This window comes from Telmatherina bonti, assembly GCF_933228915.1.
Source record: "Telmatherina bonti genome assembly, chromosome: 4".
Classification (NCBI taxonomy): Eukaryota; Metazoa; Chordata; class Actinopteri; order Atheriniformes; family Telmatherinidae; genus Telmatherina; species Telmatherina bonti.
In genome coordinates this window covers 32,109,945-32,133,285 of record NC_136622.1, presented here as the reverse complement: position 1 = coordinate 32,133,285, position 23,341 = coordinate 32,109,945, and the positions used below count along the sequence as shown (strand labels likewise).

The 23,341-nt window shown below is 39.4% G+C and overlaps 2 protein-coding genes across 2 annotated transcripts; both read left to right on the top strand.

The window, feature by feature from the left end:
• Positions 1 to 655: 655 nt before the first annotated feature.
• Positions 656 to 14,695, top strand: klhl12 (kelch-like family member 12). The gene is made up of 12 exons (XM_079238886.1): positions 656 to 1,129; positions 2,378 to 2,604; positions 3,773 to 3,926; positions 5,421 to 5,638; positions 7,823 to 7,972; positions 8,084 to 8,198; positions 8,291 to 8,397; positions 8,484 to 8,679; positions 8,769 to 8,927; positions 10,940 to 11,038; positions 11,110 to 11,296; positions 13,731 to 14,695. The coding sequence occupies exons 1-12, from the start codon at positions 1,072 to 1,074 to the stop codon at positions 13,855 to 13,857; spliced, it is 1,797 nt and encodes a 598-aa protein (XP_079095012.1). The 5' UTR covers positions 656 to 1,071; the 3' UTR covers positions 13,858 to 14,695.
• Positions 14,126 to 21,561, top strand: tuba5 (tubulin alpha 5; the record flags this gene model as incomplete). The annotated part of the gene is made up of 5 exons (XM_079238573.1): positions 14,126 to 14,161; positions 18,123 to 18,348; positions 19,856 to 20,004; positions 20,516 to 21,196; positions 21,268 to 21,561. 5 exons carry the CDS (start codon positions 14,126 to 14,128, stop codon positions 21,559 to 21,561), a joined length of 1,386 nt encoding a protein of 461 aa, XP_079094699.1.
• Between the last annotated feature and the right edge of the window lie 1,780 nt (positions 21,562 to 23,341).

Genomic DNA, 23,341 nt, shown 5'->3' with positions numbered 1-23,341 from the left:
TGTGATTGAGCAAGAAAAGAAAAGGTGTTCAATGTTTCATTTTTTGTCATACAAAAACATACATGGATTGACTTCACAATTGAACCTTTTTCTTATAGTTTCAGCAGCACCAAGGCCGGATTATCCAATGGGCATTATGGGCACAGGCCCAGGGGCCCACGCCCACTTGGGGCCCACATAGGGAAAACACCAGCAGTTTGGACATGAAACAAAATGTACATTAAAAGCCAGATATTACACCATAGTGTCCAGTGTATTGCTATTGGTACCACTGGCTGAGAGATATTACAAATGTCTCTTCACACTGTATCATTCACAATTTTCACAATGTTGCAGAGAGGAAGAAGGGGGGGCCCGGAACACTCTGGGCCCAGGGGCCTGTGCACTTTTAATCCTGCCCTGCCCAGCAGGATAAATATTATTTATCAATTTGAATTGAATTTCTTTTACCTTTTGGGAAATTGGCCGTTGAATATAGGTACAATAGGTCATTTTTAAAATAACTTCATTTTCTGTTATCTTTATTTTGTTGGCTTATTGACATTGCGGAACAGCTAACGGGAGTCATCTTGTTTCTGAAAAGAAACGCGCCCGGCTTGTCAGGGAGCGCGCACGTACAGTCACGTACTTGTTTACGTCCAATCCGAGGAGTTTGCGCTGCTGCTGCAGTTTAGTCAACCAAACACTGTTGCTGGATAAAGATCGTTTACAGAGATGCCATGGCGTCGTGTTGACATTTAACACATTTATGTCCTAAAGGAGGCCGAGTAAAGTCTGACCTGACAGAAGCTATGATGGATTTGCTTTAACTGAGTGATATTATTCAGACACCAAGAACTGGGACTTTGGTGCTTCTCACGTTAGCTAGCACAGCAACTTAGCTAGACGTTTTGAGTCGACCTTACTGCTGCGACAGGTATTATGCAAATTCTTCACAAGTTCTTCTGTGTGTGTCGCTTCATGTGTTGTCTTCCTCTGGCCATCAGTCCTCTTAATATAGCTGTGCTTTCTTAAGTTGTTGTCTGGCGTCGGCGTTAGCCGTCAGCTGTGGTTGGCTGCTGCTGTTAGCTCATGTGTAGCTACACTTATTGCCTCCCAGTGGTGGAAAAAGTATTCAGGTCTTTTAACGGTAAGTTGCTTTATATCACGTTTTTTTTTTTTTTTTTTTTAAATTAATTAAACATAATTCAATTTAATATAAACACCTGACAGTGCACACAAAATAGAAGTTAACTAGTTATACCTGCTGCTTTCTTTCTTATTTCTTTCTTTGTTAATATTTCTTTCTTTGTTAAATTTATTTAGTTTGTAATGTAGAAAATGTTTAGTTCCTCACCATAACCACAAAACCAAATACCAGGATTAATACTGAAAAACAGTGCAGTTAAACTCACAGATTAGTAGGGCTGTGACATCTACTTTTCTCCCGATTTGATTCAATTCCAATTTATTTGGGTGCCGATTCGATTTAAATTGTGATTATCACAATTCTTTTAATATTGCTGATTTTTGTAGATTAAAAACAAATTAGATGTAATACTTTTTTTTTCTTTTTTTTTTTTGCTTGTCATTTTTCTTGATTTCAAATAGGAAAGAACAACACAGCAGCCAGATCATCATTCTGCTGCTGTAATGCCCAAGAAGACAAATAATAAGGTCAATAATAAAAATGACAAAAATATTATAATCAATTATTTTTATTTATCTGGGGAAAAAAATCAATTTTTAACAAAAATAAAAATAGATTTTTCAATTCGATTTTCCCACCCCTACAGATTAGGCATACTCAAAGTACTGGACTACCAACCTCTACTGAAGTAAATATACTATTATGTTACTGATTGTTTGTTCTATTTGGGGTCTTTGTAAATATTTTAATTCTTAGTGATTATCCAAGTAGGATACATACATTTTACCACACAACTCAGTATGTAAACAGCTCCACCGCTGCCATTGCCAAACAAAAAACAGTGTCAGTGCAGCAGATCTGTGTGACAGCTTGGTCTCAGCCAAAACAATAATGACCATGAGACATAATCAGAAGAGTCATTGTTGAGCACCTGCTAGATCGCAAGTAGTGGGTCATTAGCAGTATTTCTTCAACGAATCAATTTCTCTGTACAGTATTCAAAAGAGTGAAAGTACTTAATTTCACACAGACAAATAAAACATTATCAGATGCTTTATTTTTATGACCAGCAGTTCAAATTCTACACTAAAACTCATAATTCACACATATTTCACACAGTAGTCATATTGACTACTGACTGGACAGCTGCTAAAGATGTTGTACAATAATCATGACAGTCTGGCTTTTGGTAGGGTAGGTGTGTAAAAATGACAAAACTGTGAAATGCTGTTGTTGTTTCATTTTTAGATTCTTGTGGTAGTTTGAGATCCTTTAGAGGTTCTCAAAGCAGCATGGCTCCCAAAGACATCATGACCAATTCCCATGCCAAATCCATCCTCAATGCAATGAACTCACTTCGCAAGAGTAACACGCTGTGTGACATCACTCTGAGGGTGGAAAACACAGATTTTCCAGCTCACCGGATTGTCTTGGCTGCCTGCAGTGACTATTTTTGTGCCATGTTCACCAGCGAGGTAAAAAAAATGTCTGATATTTGGTGCCTTGAAAAAAGTCCTTTTTTTTCGATGTTTTTGGATGATCACCTGTAATTTACTTGGATATGTTTTGAGATGTTATGTTAGTTACCCATGCAGAAATTCCAATTCAGGGATCCAGCATCGTACTTTATACACTTTGCACCGGCACTTCACACGAATGCAGATCTATATGTTGTAACATGTTGCTGTCACTTGGGGGCAGTCACAGAAGCATGTGGAACAACCTTGTTGGAGGTTACTTTAACTTGAGTTGGTGCAGTTGTTCATCTTTTAGTTTTTTTCCTGCCACCAACCTGACCAAATTCACAGTGGACAAAGGTTTGTTATGGAGTGAAACAAGCCTAAAAAGTAGCAATTGTCAGTATTGCTGTTGCATTTGATTTTCACTTGTGTGTCTTTATATTCAACATATGAAACTCTTTTTATAAAAGTAGTTAACTTCGCTTAATGTTATCCTTGATGGACAAGGGCTGCTAACTTTTGAAGGAAGTTTTAATGAACTCATTTGTAATATCCAAAATCTTTCACTTAGTATTAATAACAGCACAGACAAATCAACAGTGCTGCCATGGATTGTGCATAAATGCCATGTAATCTCAGCACATGTACACTTATTATGGGTCTCGGAGATTCTTTAAAAGGATAGAAAAAGGTTCTATAGTTAGCTGAGACTAAATATTAACCTACAGTCAGGCATGGTGACAGCATCACGCTTGTGTGGGTGATTTACATCAGGTAAATCCTGAAGCATACTGAAGTGGTTTGTGGGGAATCATTTTGATATCTTGTAAAAGCCCAGATCAGAATAAGGTTGATATGATTTTTATTTAAAAGACGATGTGCATCTGAATGTTCAAGTTTTCGTTTTTGTCTTGCTAATTTAAGAGTTTATAATATTTTAGACTTCTAAAGTGGAAAATTTTCTGTGCTGAGCAAATACCTTGAAAATATATATGTTAAGTCCAGATTGTCTGGAAGGACAAAAGGAAAAATGCGAAGGGAGGATGGATACGTTTTCAAGGCACTTATATAGTTTTTCCTTATTTGGCCTCTTAACGCAGTGGTAGATTGAACTAAATGACAAGATAATACTTAAAGCTTTTAAGTGACTTTTTAATTATATGCTTCTGTTGTGGCCCCACAGCTTGCAGAAAAGGGGAAATCTTTTGTTGACATTCAGGGCCTCACTGCATCAACTATGGAGATCTTGTTGGACTTTGTCTACACAGAGACTGTGCTTGTCACAGTGGAAAATGTACAAGAACTTCTCCCTGCGGCCTGTTTGCTGCAGCTTAAAGGTAAGATTTGAGGGGGTTAAAACTTCATTTAGAAAGTGCTCACTTAAGCTAACTGGCCTTTTGAGTGTTTGCAGAAAATGTCTGCAAGTGTCCTGCTGATTCTTGATAAACGTCATTTCCCAGTACCTGCATTTCCATGTGATGACAAATGCATGGTCTGCAGTGTGTAGGTGGGACACCACCAAGCATGCCAGGATGCAAGACTTCCCAGATAAACATTGCATTCTAACAAAATGAATAACTTATGTAGTTACCTGTCTGTGATTTTAATCAGTAAAAACTATTAATGTTATTGATGTATTTTAGCAAATTCTTTTACTGCAAACTTCAGTCGTCTGGACACTTATTTCCTGATTATGAACAAATCTAAACAAAATAATGATCATCTAATAGGGCTGTGACGATACACATTTGTCCCGATTCGAATCGACTCAGATTTTTTTGGGTGCTGATTTGATTTAAATTGCAATTCTCACAATTCTTTGATAGTGCTGATTTTTGTAGACTAAAAACAAAAATTATTGTAAAGAAAACGTTTTTTGGGCCATTTTTCTTTAATTCAATTAGGAAAAAACAACACAGTAGCCAGACTATCATTCTGCTGCTATAATGCCCAAGAAGACAAGTAAAAACATGAATAAAAATTACACAAATTTTAAAATGCATTAATTTTATTATTTGGAAAAAAATTGATTTTTAACAAAAAAAAAATCCATTTTAAAATTGTAAAGCAAAAAATCTTGATATTCGATTTTTTTCAATTTGATTTCCCAGCCCTGTCATCTAATGAATGAATACTTGTTGAATAATGAGTTTAGTCATGCACTTTTAGCCTTACTGAGTATAATTTATCACTTCAGGTTTTAAACGCAAAAATAGTTTTTATTATAAAAAGTCATTTGTGCTCCTTTTTTATATATAAAAAGTAATTTATAAAAAAGATTTTGATTAAAGAAAGTGATTTAATTATGAAAAATAATTAATCCCGGTAGCAGCCAGTTTTATTATACTTGCCAAAAAAAATTCAGTGATTTTTGCCATTTTAAATGTAATAAAGCCAATCATGTAATAAGTTATTATGGTAGTGGTTCTTTATTAATTTTGACATGAAACAAAAAAAATCCACTGAGAATGTAAGAACTGGAGCTTGTAATGTAAAAGTTCATAAGACTGCATTTCTAAGAACAATTATTTTCCTTTTTTGTGTAGTTTGCACATATGAAACAGGTGTTATTATTTTATTATCAAATTCTTATGTTATTGGCTTTATTACATTGACTAAAATGATTATTGTTTTTGGCTGTTTCTACATTATTGGTTGCCACAGACCAAAAACTTAACAAGCAACTATTGAGTTATGTCTGTTAATCATAAGTGGGAGGTCTTAAATGAACTTCCACAGAAAGCGTTGAGGCGATGATTGTAAGTCCTGTTTTTCAGGAATTTGATTGGCATGGACTCGAGTTTAAACAAACACGTTTCCATTTTCCTCAGGGGTGAAGAGAGCATGCTGTGATTTTTTGGAAAGCCAGCTCGATCCTTCCAACTGCCTCGGTATCCGTGACTTTGCCGAAACTCACAATTGCCTTGACCTGATGCAGGCCGCCGAGCTCTTTTCCCAGAAGCATTTCTCCGAGGTGGTTCAGCATGAGGAGTTCATGCTGCTGAGCCAGACAGAAGTTGAAAAGCTTATAAAATGTGATGAAATCCAGGTAGGAAAACTGCATGTGTGCAGCTGAACTGTGGATGCTTCTCACTTTCTTTATTATTTAGTTTGGTATTTGTTACACCACAAAAAGCTGCCATTTATAGCAAGAAATGCTGATATGACACAAGAATAAACTGATTATTTATGTAGTCGGCCTGAAAATTGGTTGGAAATGTAGCTTCACTTTCACAGCTTTCTTATTGTCTGTCAGACATCTGAGCTGGAAAAGAGAAAAGCAAGTACCAACCTGCTGTAATCTCAGCTAGTGCACCCCCCTCCCAACCCCAAGCTCCCCTCAGTTTTTGTGGATTGGCCTGACAATGAAATTGCAGAGAAGTGAACCTGATTTAAGTTTGCCTTTGTGCTCAGGAAATTCCTGTTTCCCAACCACATGCTTGCTTTGTGAAAACACAGTTATTATCACATGATGATTTATATATCATCAATTGTGTTAAATTGTTCTTCCTGTCATTTCTGTTGTTTTTAAAATAAAACTAGACTATACATGTGAAACACAGTCACGCATAATTTGCCCTCAGTTAAGGCATTCTCTGTCATCTGAGGATTTCTAGGTGCAAATGTAGTGCTTGTTCCACCAAAGCAGACCTGTTTGCTTTGGACATTGTGTTTTTGCAGATGCAAAAACAGTTAAATTGTTTTGTTAGAAGGATCACAACCCTGTTTATACTTTTTTTTTTTTTTTTTTAAAAACACTGTAGACTCTGTTCATTTAAAAATAATTAATTACTTTTAATAAGTCTTCTAAATATATGTTTATATGGAATTTAATAGCAACAACACCAAGTTGGTACTTGGTGTGTTCTCCAGATCAGGGATCCTCAATCCTGGTCCTCGAGGACCGATGTCCTGCAGGTTTTCCAAGTCTCCCAGGTGCAACACGCCTGATTCAAATCAATGTGTGTTTAGCAGACATATGCAGAGCTTGTCTGAGTCAGTCTGGTGTGTTCCTGCAGGGGCATTGGGAAAACCTGCAGGACACTGGGTCTTGAGGACCAAGATTGAGGACCACTGCTCCAGAGAACAGGATTAGACTGCAGGCAGACCAGAGGCCTGTATTATGAAGCTCAATGGACATATCTGGGATATTTCTCCATCACCTGGGTTAACTTATCTTGTCACTGGCAGTCCTGATAGTCGATACTACAGAGCTGGTTATCATGTCAGTAATTCAGCCCAGGGTTTTGTCATCTTGATCAATCCAAGCTCGCATAAAATTGTTGGAGTTGTTGGAGTTTTTGCAGCATCTGAGCAATCAGAGACATGAAAAAAACCTGGCTGCGACCTCCGGCGGTTAAAAGTGAAGCCTCATCCACTAACGGCATCAAAAGGGAGTCAGTGCCCATCGAGTCCAATGTTTAAAACGATCAACTTCACAGCAGAAATAAACGTGTTCACAGCCTGGAACAAAAACATTTTCAGTTTAATAGGTCAGGTTTGCCTTTATGACAACTGTGGGGTGAGGGAACGGTATAGAAGTTATTTCATCTCGAAATTCAACCTAATTGGGGGCGTGTCCTTTTCATTGACAAGCGCCCAATATCCGGCTGCAAGAAGGCAGAGTAGCAAAATTGCAGTGTTTAGTTAACTTGGCTTTAACCTGCCTACCTTTATTAGCTGGTTAGCTCAGTTAGTTCTTAGCTGCAGTCAGGTTGGAGATCGATAATGTAAATCATCCACCCCCAAGCTCACAGTCCCCCTCTGAGCTCTACTACTTTACGTATTTTTGTATTTTCTAGGAGAAATTTCATGCATAGTGTTGCCAAGACGATGATTGTGAGAACAGCTTTTCAGAAACCTACGGGTGACGTCACAGAGGCTCCATCCATCTCACACACACGTAACCCTTGCAGCACATCAGTCTAATAAAACATGTTCATTCATCCTCAGACTTTAATCAGGATGAACTGATTCAATTAGTTTATCCCCAACTTTCCCTGCTTTAAATGAATTTTCACGTTCTTACAAGCTGGCTTGTGATGATAAATGGAATTTTTTTTTATCTCTAATTCACCGAGCTTGTATTTTTGTCTGTAAAGCAAGCGGCTGCTCTTTGGCTGCTTTCTCACAGGGCTTTTGTCCCATCTTGTCAGCATCTGTTTAAGTAATCGATTCATTGAATTCATTTCTGTCTCATTGTCATTCTTGTTCATGTGTTGTGTGTGTGCAGGTGGACTCGGAGGAGCCTGTGTTTGAAGCCGTATTAAACTGGGTGAAACACAACCGAAAAGAAAGAGAGCCCTACCTGCCTGACATGCTCGAGTTTGTTCGCATGCCGCTCCTTACCCCCCGATACATTACAGATGTCATTGATGCTGAGGTGAGCCAGGCGACGCGCAACAAGTTGTAATCACGCAGCGAGATTCACATGACAGATTGCCTTCTGGAGTATTTATCACACCATAATTAAGCGAGTTTTTACACGTTTTAGCCTCTCATTCGGTGTAGTCTGCCATGTCGAGACCTCGTTGATGAAGCCAAAAAATTCCACTTAAGACCAGAGCTGAGGAGTGAGATGCAGGGCCCTCGCACACAAGCCAGATTAGGTAGGAAACCCTGTGTTCAACTGCAATTTAACTAAATGCATGTCTCTGATAGAGCAGCCTTGTAATCCAAGCTGTTTGTTTTTTTTTCACAGGTGCCAAAGAAGTCCTGCTGGTTATAGGCGGGTTTGGCAGCCAGCAGTCTCCAATCGACATAGTTGAGAAGTATGACCCCAAAACTCAAGAATGGAGCTTTCTCCCTGTGAGTATTGAATTTTTTAAGTAGATCTTTGTGGTTTTTAACCTGTCAGATGGCCTGGCTGATACGGATCGGTATGTCCTGAACAGAATATCGCACGGAAAAGGCGCTACGTGGCTACAGTGTCTCTGCACGACCGAGTTTATGTAATTGGAGGCTACGACGGGCGCTCCAGGCTCAGCTCTGTGGAGTGCCTGGACTACACAGCGGATGAGGACGGAGTTTGGTACACCGTCGCCACCATGAATGTGCGCCGTGGCCTTGCTGGAGCCACAACACTCGGAGGTGGGCTTCTGTGTAATCCCCGGTAAATTTTTCTTCTCTCCCATAAAAATAGATATTCCAGTGTGATGATGATGTTTCACTTTGAACAGACATGATCTATGTGGCTGGGGGCTTTGATGGAAGCCGACGTCACACCAGCATGGAGCGATATGATCCCAACATTGACCAGTGGAGCATGCTGGGAGATATGCAAACAGCCAGAGAGGGAGCCGGTCTGGTGGTGGCAAGTGGACTGATATACTGTCTAGGTAAGATGTTGACATGTTGGGACTAATCCAATGAGGATGGTCTCAACCAGTGAGCAGCGGTTAAGGCCGGACTATCCAATGGGCATTATGGGCACAGGCCCAGGGGCCCACTCAAAAACCAGCATTGTGGACATGAAACAAAATGTACATAAAAGCCAGATAGTTACACTACAGTGTCTAGTGTATTGCTACTGGTATCACTGGCTGAGAGATGTTAGAAATGTTTCACAGTGTATCATTCCCACTTTTCACAATTTTGCTGTGGGGAAGCGGGCCCCTGGAACATTCTGGGCCCAGGGGTTTGTGCACTTTTAATCCAGCCCTGGCTGCATATAATAATGAAGATAATGAAGATATTTCTGCTTTTCCTTTCATATCTCTCGTTTATAACCTTGCAACGGGAATCATGCAGCTTCCTATGGTCACAGCTGAGCCATAAAAAGATAAGAAATAAGCACCCACCACTTAATTAGGCCCTGCTTTTTATTTGCTTGTTGACACAAATATCTAATCAGCCAATTACATGCCAGCAAAGCAACATATGTAGTCATGTAAACGTGATCAAGAGGACTTGCTGAAGTTCAGACTGAGGGACTTTGAATGTTGGATCGTCATTTGACTGTTTCAGAAACTGCTGATCTGGGATTTTCACACACAGCCATCTCTAGAGTTTACAGACAATGGTGTGAGGAAAAGAAAACATATTGTGAGCAGCAGCCTGGAACAGAATACTTTGTTAATGTCAGAGGAGAATGGGAAGACTGGTTGGAGATGGTAGAGAGGCAAGAAGAACTCAAATAATCGCTGACTTCAACCAAGGTATCCATAATAGCATCTCTGAACACAACCTGGAAGCAGATGGTCTCCAGCAGCAGAAGACCACACCGGGTTCCCTCCTGTCAGTAAGAACAGGAAACTGAGGCTACAATTCCCACAGACTCACCAGAACTGGACAATAGAAGATGGAGAAACGTGGCTGGTCTGATGAGTCTCCAGTTCAGCTCCACACTCGCATGGTAGGATCAGAATCTGCTGGAAACATCATGACAACATGGATCCATCCTGCCATCAGGATCAGCACTTCAAACTGCTGCTGGTGTGGGGGGGATGTTTTCCTGGGACATTTTGAACCTCTTAATACCAGTGTAACATAGTTTAACCAGCACAGCAGTGTTGCTGCTGACCATGTCCATCCCTTAAGGAGCACAGTGTAGCATCTTCTGATGGAAACTTCCAGCAGGAGAATTCACCATGTCACAAAGCTCACATCACCCCAAACTGGTTTCTTAAACATGAAGATTTGTTCAGTGTACTTAAATCCACAGTCACCAGATCTCATGTTTGATTCAGACTGCAGGCAAAAGTATCTGAATTCCAACTTTTTTTCCGATGTGTGTCCCACATCTGTTGTATCACAGTCCAAGCAACACAAATCTTTTTTTAAATCAACTCAGGCCACATTCTTATGTTGTACTAAACCTTATGCATAAAAGGTCTTTCAAAGAGACCTCAGTCTGAGCAGTTGTGTCAGATTTCATCCAACTTTTACGTCATTGAAGTGAGACAGACATCAGAAATCTGCGCTTTGTTCCAACGATGCATCTACAGGTACAGCAGTAGCAGCCACCGCTGCTCAGAAGACCTTTGTGATCTGTGCTCTTATTTCTGAATCTCCTTTCTTTTATCAGACTGCACATGAATTTCTAAATTTATACACAAACACGTAGCATCCATGTCCCTGTGTCTTCTGCACATGTGGGTCACTTCAGGGCCGTGCACAGCTTACACTGCGGTGTGCTTCTCAGCTTGCTTACAATTGTTTAAATTGGAAAAGAATTAGATTTATTACTCCAAAAGACTAAGATAAATGAATAAAAATGGTTGAAAAGAAGTTACAAACTGGAAATGTTTGACATTATGGTTTAAAGCGCGTAAGAAATATTTATTAAACTTGTTTTTTTTTTCTTGTGCTGAAGCCACGGCAACTTTAACCTTTCTCCTTCACGCCGTAGGTGGATATGATGGCCTTAATATCTTGAATTCAGTGGAGCGGTACGACCCACACACAGGACACTGGACCAGTGTCACACCCATGGCTACGAAGCGATCAGGTCGGTAAAACAACAGCGCAGAATGTCAGATGTGTGTCGCCATTTGTCTCAATATCCAACGCTGTCTTAAGGGGCGGGCGTGGCGTTACTCAATGACCACATCTATGTGGTGGGAGGGTTTGATGGTGTTTCACACCTGGACTCGGTGGAGGTGTACAACATCAGGACGGACTACTGGACAACTGTCGCCAGTATGACGACACCTCGGTGTTACGTAGGAGCAACTGTTCTCAGAGGACGACTGTATGCCATTGCCGGGTAAGAAAAATGTTTCCTCCATGTTTGTTTAAAAGCAGGAATACACACAGCTGTGTGAGGGACTTTTTCTTTTCCCTTTTTCTGGTCTTCGTAAAGACCAGACGAGCTGCAGCAATTTTGTGATTGATCCCGTCTGTTTTTATCAGAATGAGCTTTAAAAACTCTATTCCAGTAGTGAAGCCTGCTGAAAACATGCATGAAGTTTATCTAAATCCTGTTAATCCATCAGTCTCCATGTCGTAGATATAATAAAATCCCAAGTGGTTAATCGTCCAAAATGACACCAAGATTTCTGGCTACATCTGCTGATTTTTAACTTCGCACTAATTTTGGTACTAATTTTTGTTTCTAAACAATGGTTCATTCTGTTTCTACACCGCTTTGTCACATCGAGGGTCGCCAGGAAGCTGGAGCTCATCGCAGCAATGAGATCAGTTTCATCTTCTGTTTAGCTGAAGAAAGTTCTGAGAAATCCAAGTATTAGTTGATAGTTCTGCTGGTCGCTGTCTCTTCACTGCAGATTGCACCACCCCCCCCCCCCCCCACCCCCACCCCCCCCCCCCCCCCAAGTAGTCTGAAAAGTCTCCTTCATGCATGCTGTTGTATCAGGAAGGAAATATGTGGATCAAGCTAGTTTACGACGATTAAGAGATGGAAGCTGGACGGGTTTTGTTTAGAAGAAAAAACATCAGCTCGCAGTGGTTTGGGTTTTAAAGCCATTGCTATAAAAGGCAGCAACACCTGCTGGTGCAGCGCTACAAATTAGCTTTCCTACCTGCATCCAACAGCCACAACTCCCAGGATAATACACACTGGTGTTTTAACCTGATACATTTATCCATGGAGTGTGTAAAAGGTGGACAGAACCTCTGAAAACTTCTCGTAGGTTTCTGTAAAGCTGAACTGAAGTGTGCGCGTTGTTGCTCCTGGAGCTGAGGGGCGGCTGTGAGCTGATTGATCCATCAAACTTCGAGCTAACCTGGAGCAAAAAAGATAAACCGTCTAACAGAGATGAATCCAGCAGATCCATCCATCGGATCCAGCATTAATATGTAAAATCAGCAATACACCAATTTTCGAAATCATTAATAAATATTTAAGCGTCAAGATGAGCCTTTTATCGATAATACTAATGTATTTGGTACAACACGTCATTCAGAGCGTCATGATGCATCACAAGAAAAGGTTTGTTTTAAATTTAAAAAAAAAAAAAAAATCAATGCAGATCCTTCTTTTTTTTTAAATAATAAAGACTAAATTACCCCCTTTGACAGAGTTGACAATCATTCCACAAGTCTTTTTTATGTATTATCTTTCAGAAGGAAACATTTTCAATGTTTTAAGAAGAGATTTCAAAATATCAACATAAAGAACAAAAACATTGTGCTATTAGTTCCAGGTCATATGACCCATCCCTCACCCTGTGTAAAGAGTTTCTTCCTGCTTCTCCTCACCTCCAATTTAGCAAGAGAATAACCAGTCATTCTCATTTAGAAAAGAAAAAACCTTAAAACGTTCAAATGTGTCCTTTTCTATGGAATTATTTCTACACGTTATGTTTTAATAGTTTTAGTAATTTCACCTATAAAACATAACAATGTAGTCACAGGTTTCTGATCAGCCTGCCTTGGCACCGATCGGCCTGCCTTGGCACCGATCGGCCTGCCTTGGCACCGATCGGCCTGCCTTGGCACCGATCGGCCTGCCTTGGCACCGATCGGCCTGCCTTGGCACCGATCGGCCTGCCTTGGCACCGATCGGCCTGCCTTGGCGCCGATCGGCCTGCCTTGGCGCCGATCGGCCTGCCTTGGTGCCGATCGGCCTGCCTTGGCGCCGATCGGCCTGCCTTCGCACCGACCTTGGCCCTGCTTGGAACAAAAAGATCCTACATTAATGTAAACAACAGCAGCAGGAGTTCAGATCCAAGCAGCTTTGGCTCGTGTGCAGATTTGTTTTACATTAGTTCAGCTTTTGCTGCACCACAAAGGAGAATCATGTCAGCTAATATAAACATGAGTACAACAGCATCCCATAAGCCTTTATGCTCCCTGAACCATTGCTGTGCTAAGGCGTGTTGGGTTGTGTGTTTCACCTGTACATGCATCAACACGCCTCTGCCAACACACAGCTTGGAAACGGTTGAACAAAGGACAAATTTAATCATTTTTATTAATCATTTAGGCTACAGGTTTTCTGTCTGTTCAGTTAGAAACGGTTCACACACATTTCCAAAGCCTGCATGCAGCTTTGGTGTAAGACCACAAATAGATTTTTATCTCGCAAATGTTTAAACTGGTATCACATGCAGCAGCAAGCAAATCCCAGCAGAGGAATATGATGGTAATTTTAAGTCCTGCTTTTGTTCAGCTCTGTCGGCACACACAGGCGTGTTCGCCGCTTTGGTTCAAACTCTCCGTCTCGTCTTTTTCCCCAGATACGACGGGAACTCTCTCCTCAGCAGTATTGAATGTTACGACCCGGTTATCGACTCCTGGGAGGTCGTCACTTCCATGGCGACCCAGCGGTGCGACGCAGGCGTCTGCGTTCTGAGAGAAAAGTGACGCTCAGCAGTGGAAGAGCGAGCAGGACAGGCAGCTAGACTTTGCTAATATGCCACTAAAGCAGAACCATAAAGGGAGATGTTTGTTTGCCAGTATGCAAATGAGTTCGCTGGAAAGAGGAAAGAAAGGAGAAAAAAAAAAGTTGTGCAGCCGCTGGGCTTCCTCCTCGTTCGGATGGTTCAGCCGCCGCCACTCAGACTGTACTACAGAGATTCAGCCTTGCCATGGTAGACTTCACTTCACCTCCAAGGAGCCCATCACCACTTGCATGACTCTTCGGTGGTACTTGTGTCTGTCGTTACCTGTGAGATTATTTTTTCAGTTCGTCTTCAAAGTGCAATATATTTTTATTCATCAGAAGTAAAGAAAGGAGCTGGTTGAGACTCCACTTGCTGCTATTTGCCTTATCACTTCAGCCTGAATCAAACAGTGAACATGTTGCCTCCCATTTCACTGATAGTTAAACAACATTAGCTCATTATCAAGTGAACGCTTTCGGCATTTACCAGGTTGTAAAGGTGTCAGATCATTTGACACCTTTCTGTGTTTTTATATTCAAATCACAAAAGGTTTATTACTTTTTGGCTTTCTCAGAATATATGTGTAAAGATGAATATTGTATAAGAAAATAACTGAATTGTACCACTTCATTCTTTTGTTCTTCAATTTGGTCAAAAATTGAGCAATGAAAGTATAAAGTATGAGGTGCATGTGATTTTTTTTTTTTTTTTTTCCCGTTATGTTTTTGTTCCTCCTCAGCACATTGATGTGGATGTTCATGTGTGGGAGACTAAGTCCTAACATCACTGTTGCTTGAGAAGTAAATAAAAACACTGAGAAATTACGTGTTTTGTCTGTGGTGTGTTAAATCGCTGTGACTCAGCAGACTTTCTGTTCATCTCACACCGTCAGCTGGGTCGGTGGCATCGCAGGTGAGTCGAGTCGTGATTCACAACTATACAAAGTTTATCAAAGCAGATTCATGTCTCATCTAAAACTACACGGATTATTCATCCTTATCACAGCTCTATACAAATAAAAGTCTGTTTAAATGGTCATAAATTGTACAAATAATCTCATCATCCAATATCTAGTTTTTCTTACTGGCTACAATATTGCTCACCAGAGGCGGTAAAAGCAAGTTAAATACTTTATTTGTATATATTACTATAATATTACATACGTGGGTGTTTAGCACCGGTTCTAGAGCGCCACAATCCTGCAGGTTTTTCTATGAATACCTGCTCAAACACACCTGATCCAAATTAATGTCATTGTGCTGAAGTTCATAGGTTGTTAAATCTGTTTTATTTGAGTCAGGTGTATTGAAGCAGGAATACATCGAACACGCTGCGCTAGAGGACCGACTTTGGACATGTAGCTGTTAGGATATTCTTTTAATAATAGAAAAATAGTAGTAGACTCATAATAATAAATCAAATTACACATAAGGCTTAAATTAAGTACAAAGGATGGCAAGTGGAATCATTACTAATTAACTCTGTTATAGACACACCTGAGGTACACCTTCCTAGTGCCGGGTTGGACCCCTTTTTGCTTTCAAAACTTGCTATAATTCCTGGTGTGACACACTCAACAAGATGTTTGAATCATTCCTCAGAGATGTTGCTAAACATTGACATGATGGCATCACATAGTTGCTGCAGATTTGTTGCCTGCACAAATGTATGTCAGCCAGCAGACACACAATTGTTTTAATCAGAGGTGCGTTGATCAAAATGAAGTGTTGCTTAGGAAGAAGTGACAACAATGAAGTCATAGATTTGAAGAAATAAAATAAAGTTTTGCACTTAAAAAAAGAAAGTCCACTCAGGAGTTGTTTGCTTTGTCCTTTCTGGCCACATTAAAAAATCTTTGACCTGTCTTAAAATGCATGTTTTTCTGCTAAGTTGATTCTACAGTAGATGTTATGCCACATTGTGCTTTGAGTTATTTATGTTCATTTACACACATTAGCCATTTTTACCATACAGAAATCACCTTCACAATCATGCTTTTATGGTCATACTGTAACTCTAAAATGATTCCTGAGTATTTTCAGGAGCTTGAGCTGGGATTGTAAAATGATGTCAGGAATCCATCAGTCCTGCATTTATTTGTGATTTTAAACTATTTTCTTGGCATCACAATTGAATTAATCACCATGCGGGCTATTTACCCAACTCTATATGTCCTGTCCTCCACGAAAATTCAAACATTTGAGCTACTTTCTTTAGCCAAATTAAACGAAAGCTAAAAGCAGTAACAGTGGCAGCCACAGGGATCAGTGAGTATTAATCACAAGACGAGGATCCTGTCCCGACGTGCAGCCCGGCATCACCCACCTGGAACTTTTACTTGCTGAGTGCTGAGGGAGAATTTTAGATAATACCAAAAAGAGGCTTTAATAATCCAGACATGTTTTGTTTATCTAATAACAGGGATCACGTACAACAGCATTAAACACAGAAGGAAACCCACTCCATACCAGATTGTAGCTCTGAGGTCATTTCCATCTGCAGTCCCCGAGACTCACAGAAACAATACAAAGCACATATACAGATAGTAGTAGATAAAAAGTATTGTACATAGTAAAAAGTAAGCAAAACAGTAGAGAAAATACCATCTGAAAAAAACTGTTTGCAGAGATGTGTGTTTCCAACTTTGGCTCTCTGGCTTTAATTAAAACTTATAACCAGGATAAACCAACAGATCTAAACTAGTTAATATAATATCCTTATAATAACAAGTCGATTCATTTATGGTTTTTTTAAACTTCTATTAGAAGTGAAAGGCTTGGTAAAAGCGTAGTAGAACAACATGTTTTATCCTAATAATTAGCAAAAGCTGTGTGTGATTCTGCAGAGAAAAGGGAAAGATTAGAAGAATCCCGTCACACTCCTCTGTGCAGACCACAAAATATAAACAAAAGCATGAAAAATGACAACGATGACAGAAAACTATCCAGATGTTCACTCCTCTAGTGCATGCAAGTGACAGCAAGCCTAAAACATGTTAAAAACAACACTTTTTGTAAGAACTGGCTTTATGTGGAGGGAAAGTTACCATCCTTCCCTCCCTCCATCTGCCAGCTCCCTCCTCTTGAAGTCCTGAATCAGCACCGTCAGATAGACGTACATATAAATAGAAGCACACAAAGCACCGCGGTGTTGGTGCAGACACGTCCCAGGACTCTGCAGAGGAGTTAAGCTGTCTACCTGGAGCCTTACTGCCAGAAAATACACTTTAGATAGTCTGCAACAAAAACTTCTACTTCTAGCATCTGGATCAACATGGTAAGAGAATGTTCTGAAACATAATATTGATCATAATCTCCATAATGATACAACTTTCATTGTTTCTTTACTTAACTGTTTTACCTGCATGTGCAGATTTCAATGCATCCTTGAAACATCTCTAAGACTGCTCAGAACTTATTTGTACTGTGCATTTTGCACTTTTATGTGACATAAACCCTAATTTTATTAAAATATCTCAGTGATTGTTGACTCAGCATGCCAGCATCTTCAGCTTGAGAGACACTTATCTGGTGAAAGCTCCAAGTTTGTTTAACTTTTATTCATGCTCTGTTCAGTGCTCACGTATGCCCTCCAAATATCTTTCAACAATGAAAAATCATCTAAGGGGATGTCTTCCCTGCTGGAAAAACAAGATAAAATCCTCAGCATGTTGAAACAAGACGGCAGAAACTGCATGAGAAATGCAACAACACACAAGCACTGGGATAAGCTGGTTTTCACATTGTTCACTGAACAACCGGAGGAGATGAGAAAATGGGAAAAACTATGAGCGTTTTTTCTTTAATTTCACCAGAAATTCAGAAGAATTATAAAACCTGAGCATAACACTGAATTGCTTTAACTACCATTTAAATTGATCAGATTATAATTTTTTTTTACCAAACGTAGCTGGTTAACATATTTCCTAAATATATTTCTTTGCATTTGTGTTTGAGCTTTTTGGTCTGACTGACTGTTTTTTTATTTTTTATTTTGTAATCAGAATTTGACAATCTGAATGTAAAAAAAAAAAAAAACCTCAAAGGAAATGAAAAGAAAGTCCTGTTTACCATCCATGCCTCGCTTCTAGAAATACAGTTTTAAATGTTGGATACCTGTGGGTCTTTGTGAAGTCATAGTATTATTTTTTTTCTAAAAGGCTAAAAAAAAAAAATTAACTAAATCTAAAACTGTACTTATTGCTTTGTTAGAGAAAAGCCAACTGCATGATGTTTTTCTGCACAGAGAGAGTGCATCTCCATCCATGTGGGCCAGGCTGGTGTCCAGACTGGGAATGCGTGCTGGGAGCTCTTCTGCCTCGAGCACGGTGTCGGCCCTGATGGCGTCTTCCTGGAGGGTCCTACAGAACCAAACTCTCGTGAAGATCCATTCAACACTTTTTTCAACACTGGGAGCTTCGGCCGTCACGTTCCCAGAGCAATATTTGTTGACCTGGAGCCCACAGTTATTGGTGAGGAGTCTTATGTTTTATTTGATTTCAGAAAGGAAAAAGAAACATTTTCTTTCAATTTGTACTGAACATTTTGGCTTAAGAACCCCTGAACCTGGTCAAAGAATCCTATTTTTTCTTATATTTAATAGACGGTCTTTTTGTGAGCTCCTTACAGAAGTCAGACCTGTGAATTTTTCATGTTGATTCTTTTCTGTAAAGACTGAGATAGAAATCATGCGGTTTCCAAATAAATCCAATAACTGGATTTGTAAATCTTGTGATGTGACGTGATATAATATAATATAATATAATATAATATAATATAATATAATATAATATAATATAATATAATATAATATAATATAATATAATTGATGTGATGTGATGTGATGTGATGTGATATGGCTGGGAAATTGAATCGAAAAATTGAATATTGGGATATTTTGCCTCACAATTTTAAAATCAATTTTATGTGAAAAATTCTTTTCTTTTTTTTTTCGAAATGAAAATAATCCATTATAAAATCTAGTCATTTTTATGGTTTTTATTAATAATTTTACTCGTCTTTTTTGATATTACAATATAATATAATATAATATAATATAATATAATATAATATAATATAATATAATATAATATAATATAATATAATATAATCTGGAGAGCTATATACATACCTTTGAAAAGTAATATGTTTTACATTATTATTAAATTATAACATTCTGGATCACAGGTAAATTGATTAGAATAGGTGAATCTCACTGATACTATTGACTAGTTTTATTGTTTTATTTTTAATCACCCCTAGTCTACCTGTGATCCCCCCAACCCCCTCAAAATATGATGAAAATAACTGATTTTTTTTTCTTTGGTTTTTTTTAAACATTTTGTATAAGCCTCCCTTTGGACAGCAGATGATGCCTCTTCATGTTTTCTTTTCTGAGAATCCAATCTGTTTTTTAACTGTGTAACTGTGTTACAATGTGAGGTTTAGCAGATTTGTCCCTCTGGGTTTGTTTTGTTTATACTGTACATTTCTTATTGCAGCAATGATTCTAGCACTTATCTGGTTTAATGTGAGTAGTTGCAGATTTTTTTTTTTCTTGCTTTCTGACTTACCGCCACTCATCACTATGTGAAGAGTTGAGCTGAGGTTTTACAGGCTAACCCTGACGTTATGCAGTCATCTGGAACAGCGATTCTGACCTATTTTCCTTGATGACCACCTTCATCTACATACTTTAAACGTCATAAACCCCCCCACCATGCTTCTCCCCATACATATGCATTCTGCCTGAGCTAAACTTAAATTAACAACATATAGTCTTACTTATTTTCTTAAAATATTTTTAAGGACACATAAATGAGACCCACCCCAGATTTCACCACATTTTTCACGTCCAGATAATTTGAGCATCTTTCACTTTTCTCTGGAAATCTTCAGACATGTTTATTGTTGCACAGACAGAAAAGATGAAAAGAAAGTTTATATTTACATCTGAGTTAAAGAAATGTTTCTCTCCAGATGAAGTGAGAGTTGGAAGATACAAAGCGCTCTTCCACCCCGAGCAGCTGATCTCTGGGAAGGAAGATGCTGCCAATAACTACGCTCGAGGCCATTACACCATCGGCAAAGAGATCATTGATGGAGTCATGGAGCGGATTCGGAAAATGGTCAGTAAACCTGTAATGTCATTCCCACTTTTACCACTTCCACTATTCTTCTCCATGCTTCATATTTTTTCAACTCAAAGAGGTTCTTGAACGACCTGGATGTTGCAGTTTTAACACACTTGCATCCATTCTCATCTCTTTACAGAGTTAGAACTCCAAAACAACCTCAGTTTAACTCTCTGAAGTGTTCATTGTTGAAAACAGTAAAACAAAGACAAAAACCACTTAAATTGCTCCCTCTCTTATCGTGTGTCCTGGTGAATAAATATTTTGCTCAGGTTTTTGTCTCTAGTGGTGAATATTTGGTCTTTTGTCTGCTAGATGCACCAGTGGTTGTTGGACTTGTGAAATGCTGGCGCTTGGTTTGGACACGCAGACGATGAGCAGACTGGCTGAGAAGCACTAGAAAAATGCAGATTGTTGCAGTTCGCTGAGTTTCTCATTTGATAGGCTGTAAAACTACAGATTTAAACTTCTTCAAACTTATGGATTCTTGGTTTATTCTCTTCAGACGGATCAATGCACAGCCCTGCAGGGGTTCCTGGTCTTCCACAGCTTTGGAGGAGGCACTGGCTCCGGCTTCACCTCTCTTCTGATGGAGCGTCTCTCGTTAGACTACGGCAAGAAATCCAAGCTGGAGTTTGCCGTCTACCCAGCACCTCAGGTGTCCACCGCTGTGGTGGAGCCCTACAACGCCATCCTGACCACCCACACCACCTTAGAGCACTCTGACTGTGCCTTCATGGTGGACAACGAGGCCATCTACGACATATGTCGTCGCAACATGGACATCGAGAGGCCAGGTTACATCAACCTCAACAGACTGATCGGTCAGATCGTCTCTTCAATCACCGCCTCCCTTCGCTTTGATGGCGCCCTCAATGTTGATCTGATGGAGTTCCAGACCAACCTTGTACCATTTCCGCGTATCCACTTCCCACTGGTTACCTACTCACCCATCATCTCTGCAGAGAAGGCTTACCATGAGCAGCTGACTGTGTCTGAGATCACCAGCGCTTGCTTCGAACCAACCAATCAGATGGTCAAATGTGACCCTCGTCAGGGCAAATACATGGCGTGCTGCATGCTATACAGAGGAGACGTTGTGCCAAAGGATGTAAACGCTGCCATAGCGAGTATAAAGACCAGACGCTCCATCCAGTTTGTTGACTGGTGCCCAACTGGTTTCAAGGTGAGTAACTTAAAGCAAAGCGTGCAGTCTAGGATGCTTTAGCCTTCTGATAGTTGTTTTTACTTCACCAGGTTGGCATCAACTACCAGCCTCCGACTGCAGTCCCTGGTGGAGACCTGGCCAAAGTCCAGAGGGCTGTGTGCATGTTGAGCAACACCACTGCCATCGCTGAGGCTTGGTCTCGTCTGGACCACAAGTTTGACCTCATGTATGCTAAGCGTGCATTCGTCCACTGGTATGTGGGTGAAGGCATGGAGGAGGGGGAGTTTGCAGAGGCCAGAGAGGACCTGGCCTGTCTGGAAAAGGATTATGAAGAGCTGGGCCGAATGAGCCCTGATTCAGAAAATGACGATGACGAAGTCTGATTCTTAGCAGTGATCACAAAGTAGCTGTTGTTTTTGCTTGTTTTGTCATTGTTTTCCAAGCTAGAGCTAACCAAAATGACAGCTTTTTGTCACTCTCTTAAAAAAAAAAAGTTTATTTCAGATTTGTAAACGAACACACATGATGAACTTTGCTTTGAAATAAACTTAATCTTGGCCTTTTGCATGTGAAACTAGATAAAAGACAGTAACCTATTGCTCAAGGGTGATACTGCAGACACCACGATCTCATTACAAACCCAATGTCTGCATGCCTTTTAATATGCAGGGAAAATGATATCATAGCCAGGAAACCTCATTGTTTTTCCTCTGAAGCTATAATAACCTGATAATTATACAAATTTACCCTGCCTTCTCCACAAACTGCTAATGAATGTGAAATAAAGAAGCATTTTTATAGGAAATCCTTTTATACGTTAGCTTTTAATTGTATGAACACTATTTTTTAAACCAGAAATTTTAATACTGATATGTAAAAGTCTGTGTCTTTTATGCCACTCACAAAAATGTGATGTGCTGTCATCCTGCATATCACACTCCATGTTTATTGTTAGCTATCTGAAATCATTTGTCATCATTAAACGGTTGTAAAGAACAAGAAAATCAATTTTTATTTAGTATGTTTCACACATGGACTTCGGAGGATAATTTGAAATAGATGTTATAAATGTTCTTAAGGTGATAGACTTAATGGAAAAAATGTGCAGAAAACTGTAAATTTCTATTGTATGTATCATAATACCATCTTTTGCTATATCAAGACTATCGTAGAAGTAACACAGTTGGAGGAATTATTACAAAAAGTAAAATTGTAAGTTTGTTTTTCTTTTTATTCAGTGTAAATTTGTTTGACATGAATCTTTATTTTCTGATTAAACTAACACCAAAACAAAAACATCTCATCTTAGTTTATTTGTTTGTGATTGAATAAAAATCTCAATTATAAACTTTAAAGATTGATTTAGTCGTTGTGCTTGAGGTAAGAATGTGTCAAAAAGTATAACCAAATTCCTTTTAACTGTGGTGGTACTGCATCCACTTTGAGTTTGAGTAGATGTGCATTAATGTGTAACTCTGACCCATTGAGCAGGCATCTAACAAGCAACCTCAGGGGGCCGAGGCAGGGCATTCGCCCAGGGTGTCAAACAAGCCAGTACCGCCACTGATAATAAGAAAAACAATGAGCAGCAGATGGTGTGGCTCCCACAGAGCTCTGATCCCAACGCCATGGTGTTGGTCTGGGAGCACAAGAAGGGATTGTCCAAGTTCACTGAAGAACTGGGCCAAGTTTTCTCACTCCAATAATAGTCAAATTAATAATTAATCTATTCGTGGCGTTTTATTATTGTTATTATCATTATTATTAATAATAATAATAATTTTAAAAAAAAAGAATCGTCACATCTATCAGTTTCTGTTCCGTCGCAGATGTTTGGAAATGTTTGTGAGAAACATCCAATCAAACTTGTCATCTGGCTATTTAAATAACAAGATCCGGTAGCCAGCGAGGAGTCACCTGCACGTATCCATCCGCGCAAGTGTAAACATAAAACAGTGCAATAATAAGAGGATTTATTTACAAAATACAATCATTTAACACGATGCGACAATAAATCCTGGTGTAACCCACAGTTAGGAGGAGACAGGTCATGACGAAGTGGGGGAACAGTGCTGATGTTTGACACAGATTTTTATAATGCAGCCTGTTGAGGAGGAATCGTGGTCTCCCATTGATTGTGTGTGATTCTGTCATCATGAGACT

What these genes read in the sequence shown, in the direction of transcription:
- klhl12 (XM_079238886.1), top strand. Translation starts at nt 1,072, where the DNA reads ATGTGTAGCTACACTTATTGCCTCCCAGTGGTGGAAAAAGTATTCAGG. An exon ending in TGGACTGATATACTGTCTAG is followed by an intron (nt 8,928 to 10,939) that starts GTAAGATGTTGA and finishes TTCACGCCGTAG; the next exon opens with GTGGATATGATGGCCTTAAT. An exon ending in CGACTGTATGCCATTGCCGG is followed by an intron (nt 11,297 to 13,730) that starts GTAAGAAAAATG and finishes CTTTTTCCCCAG; the next exon opens with ATACGACGGGAACTCTCTCC.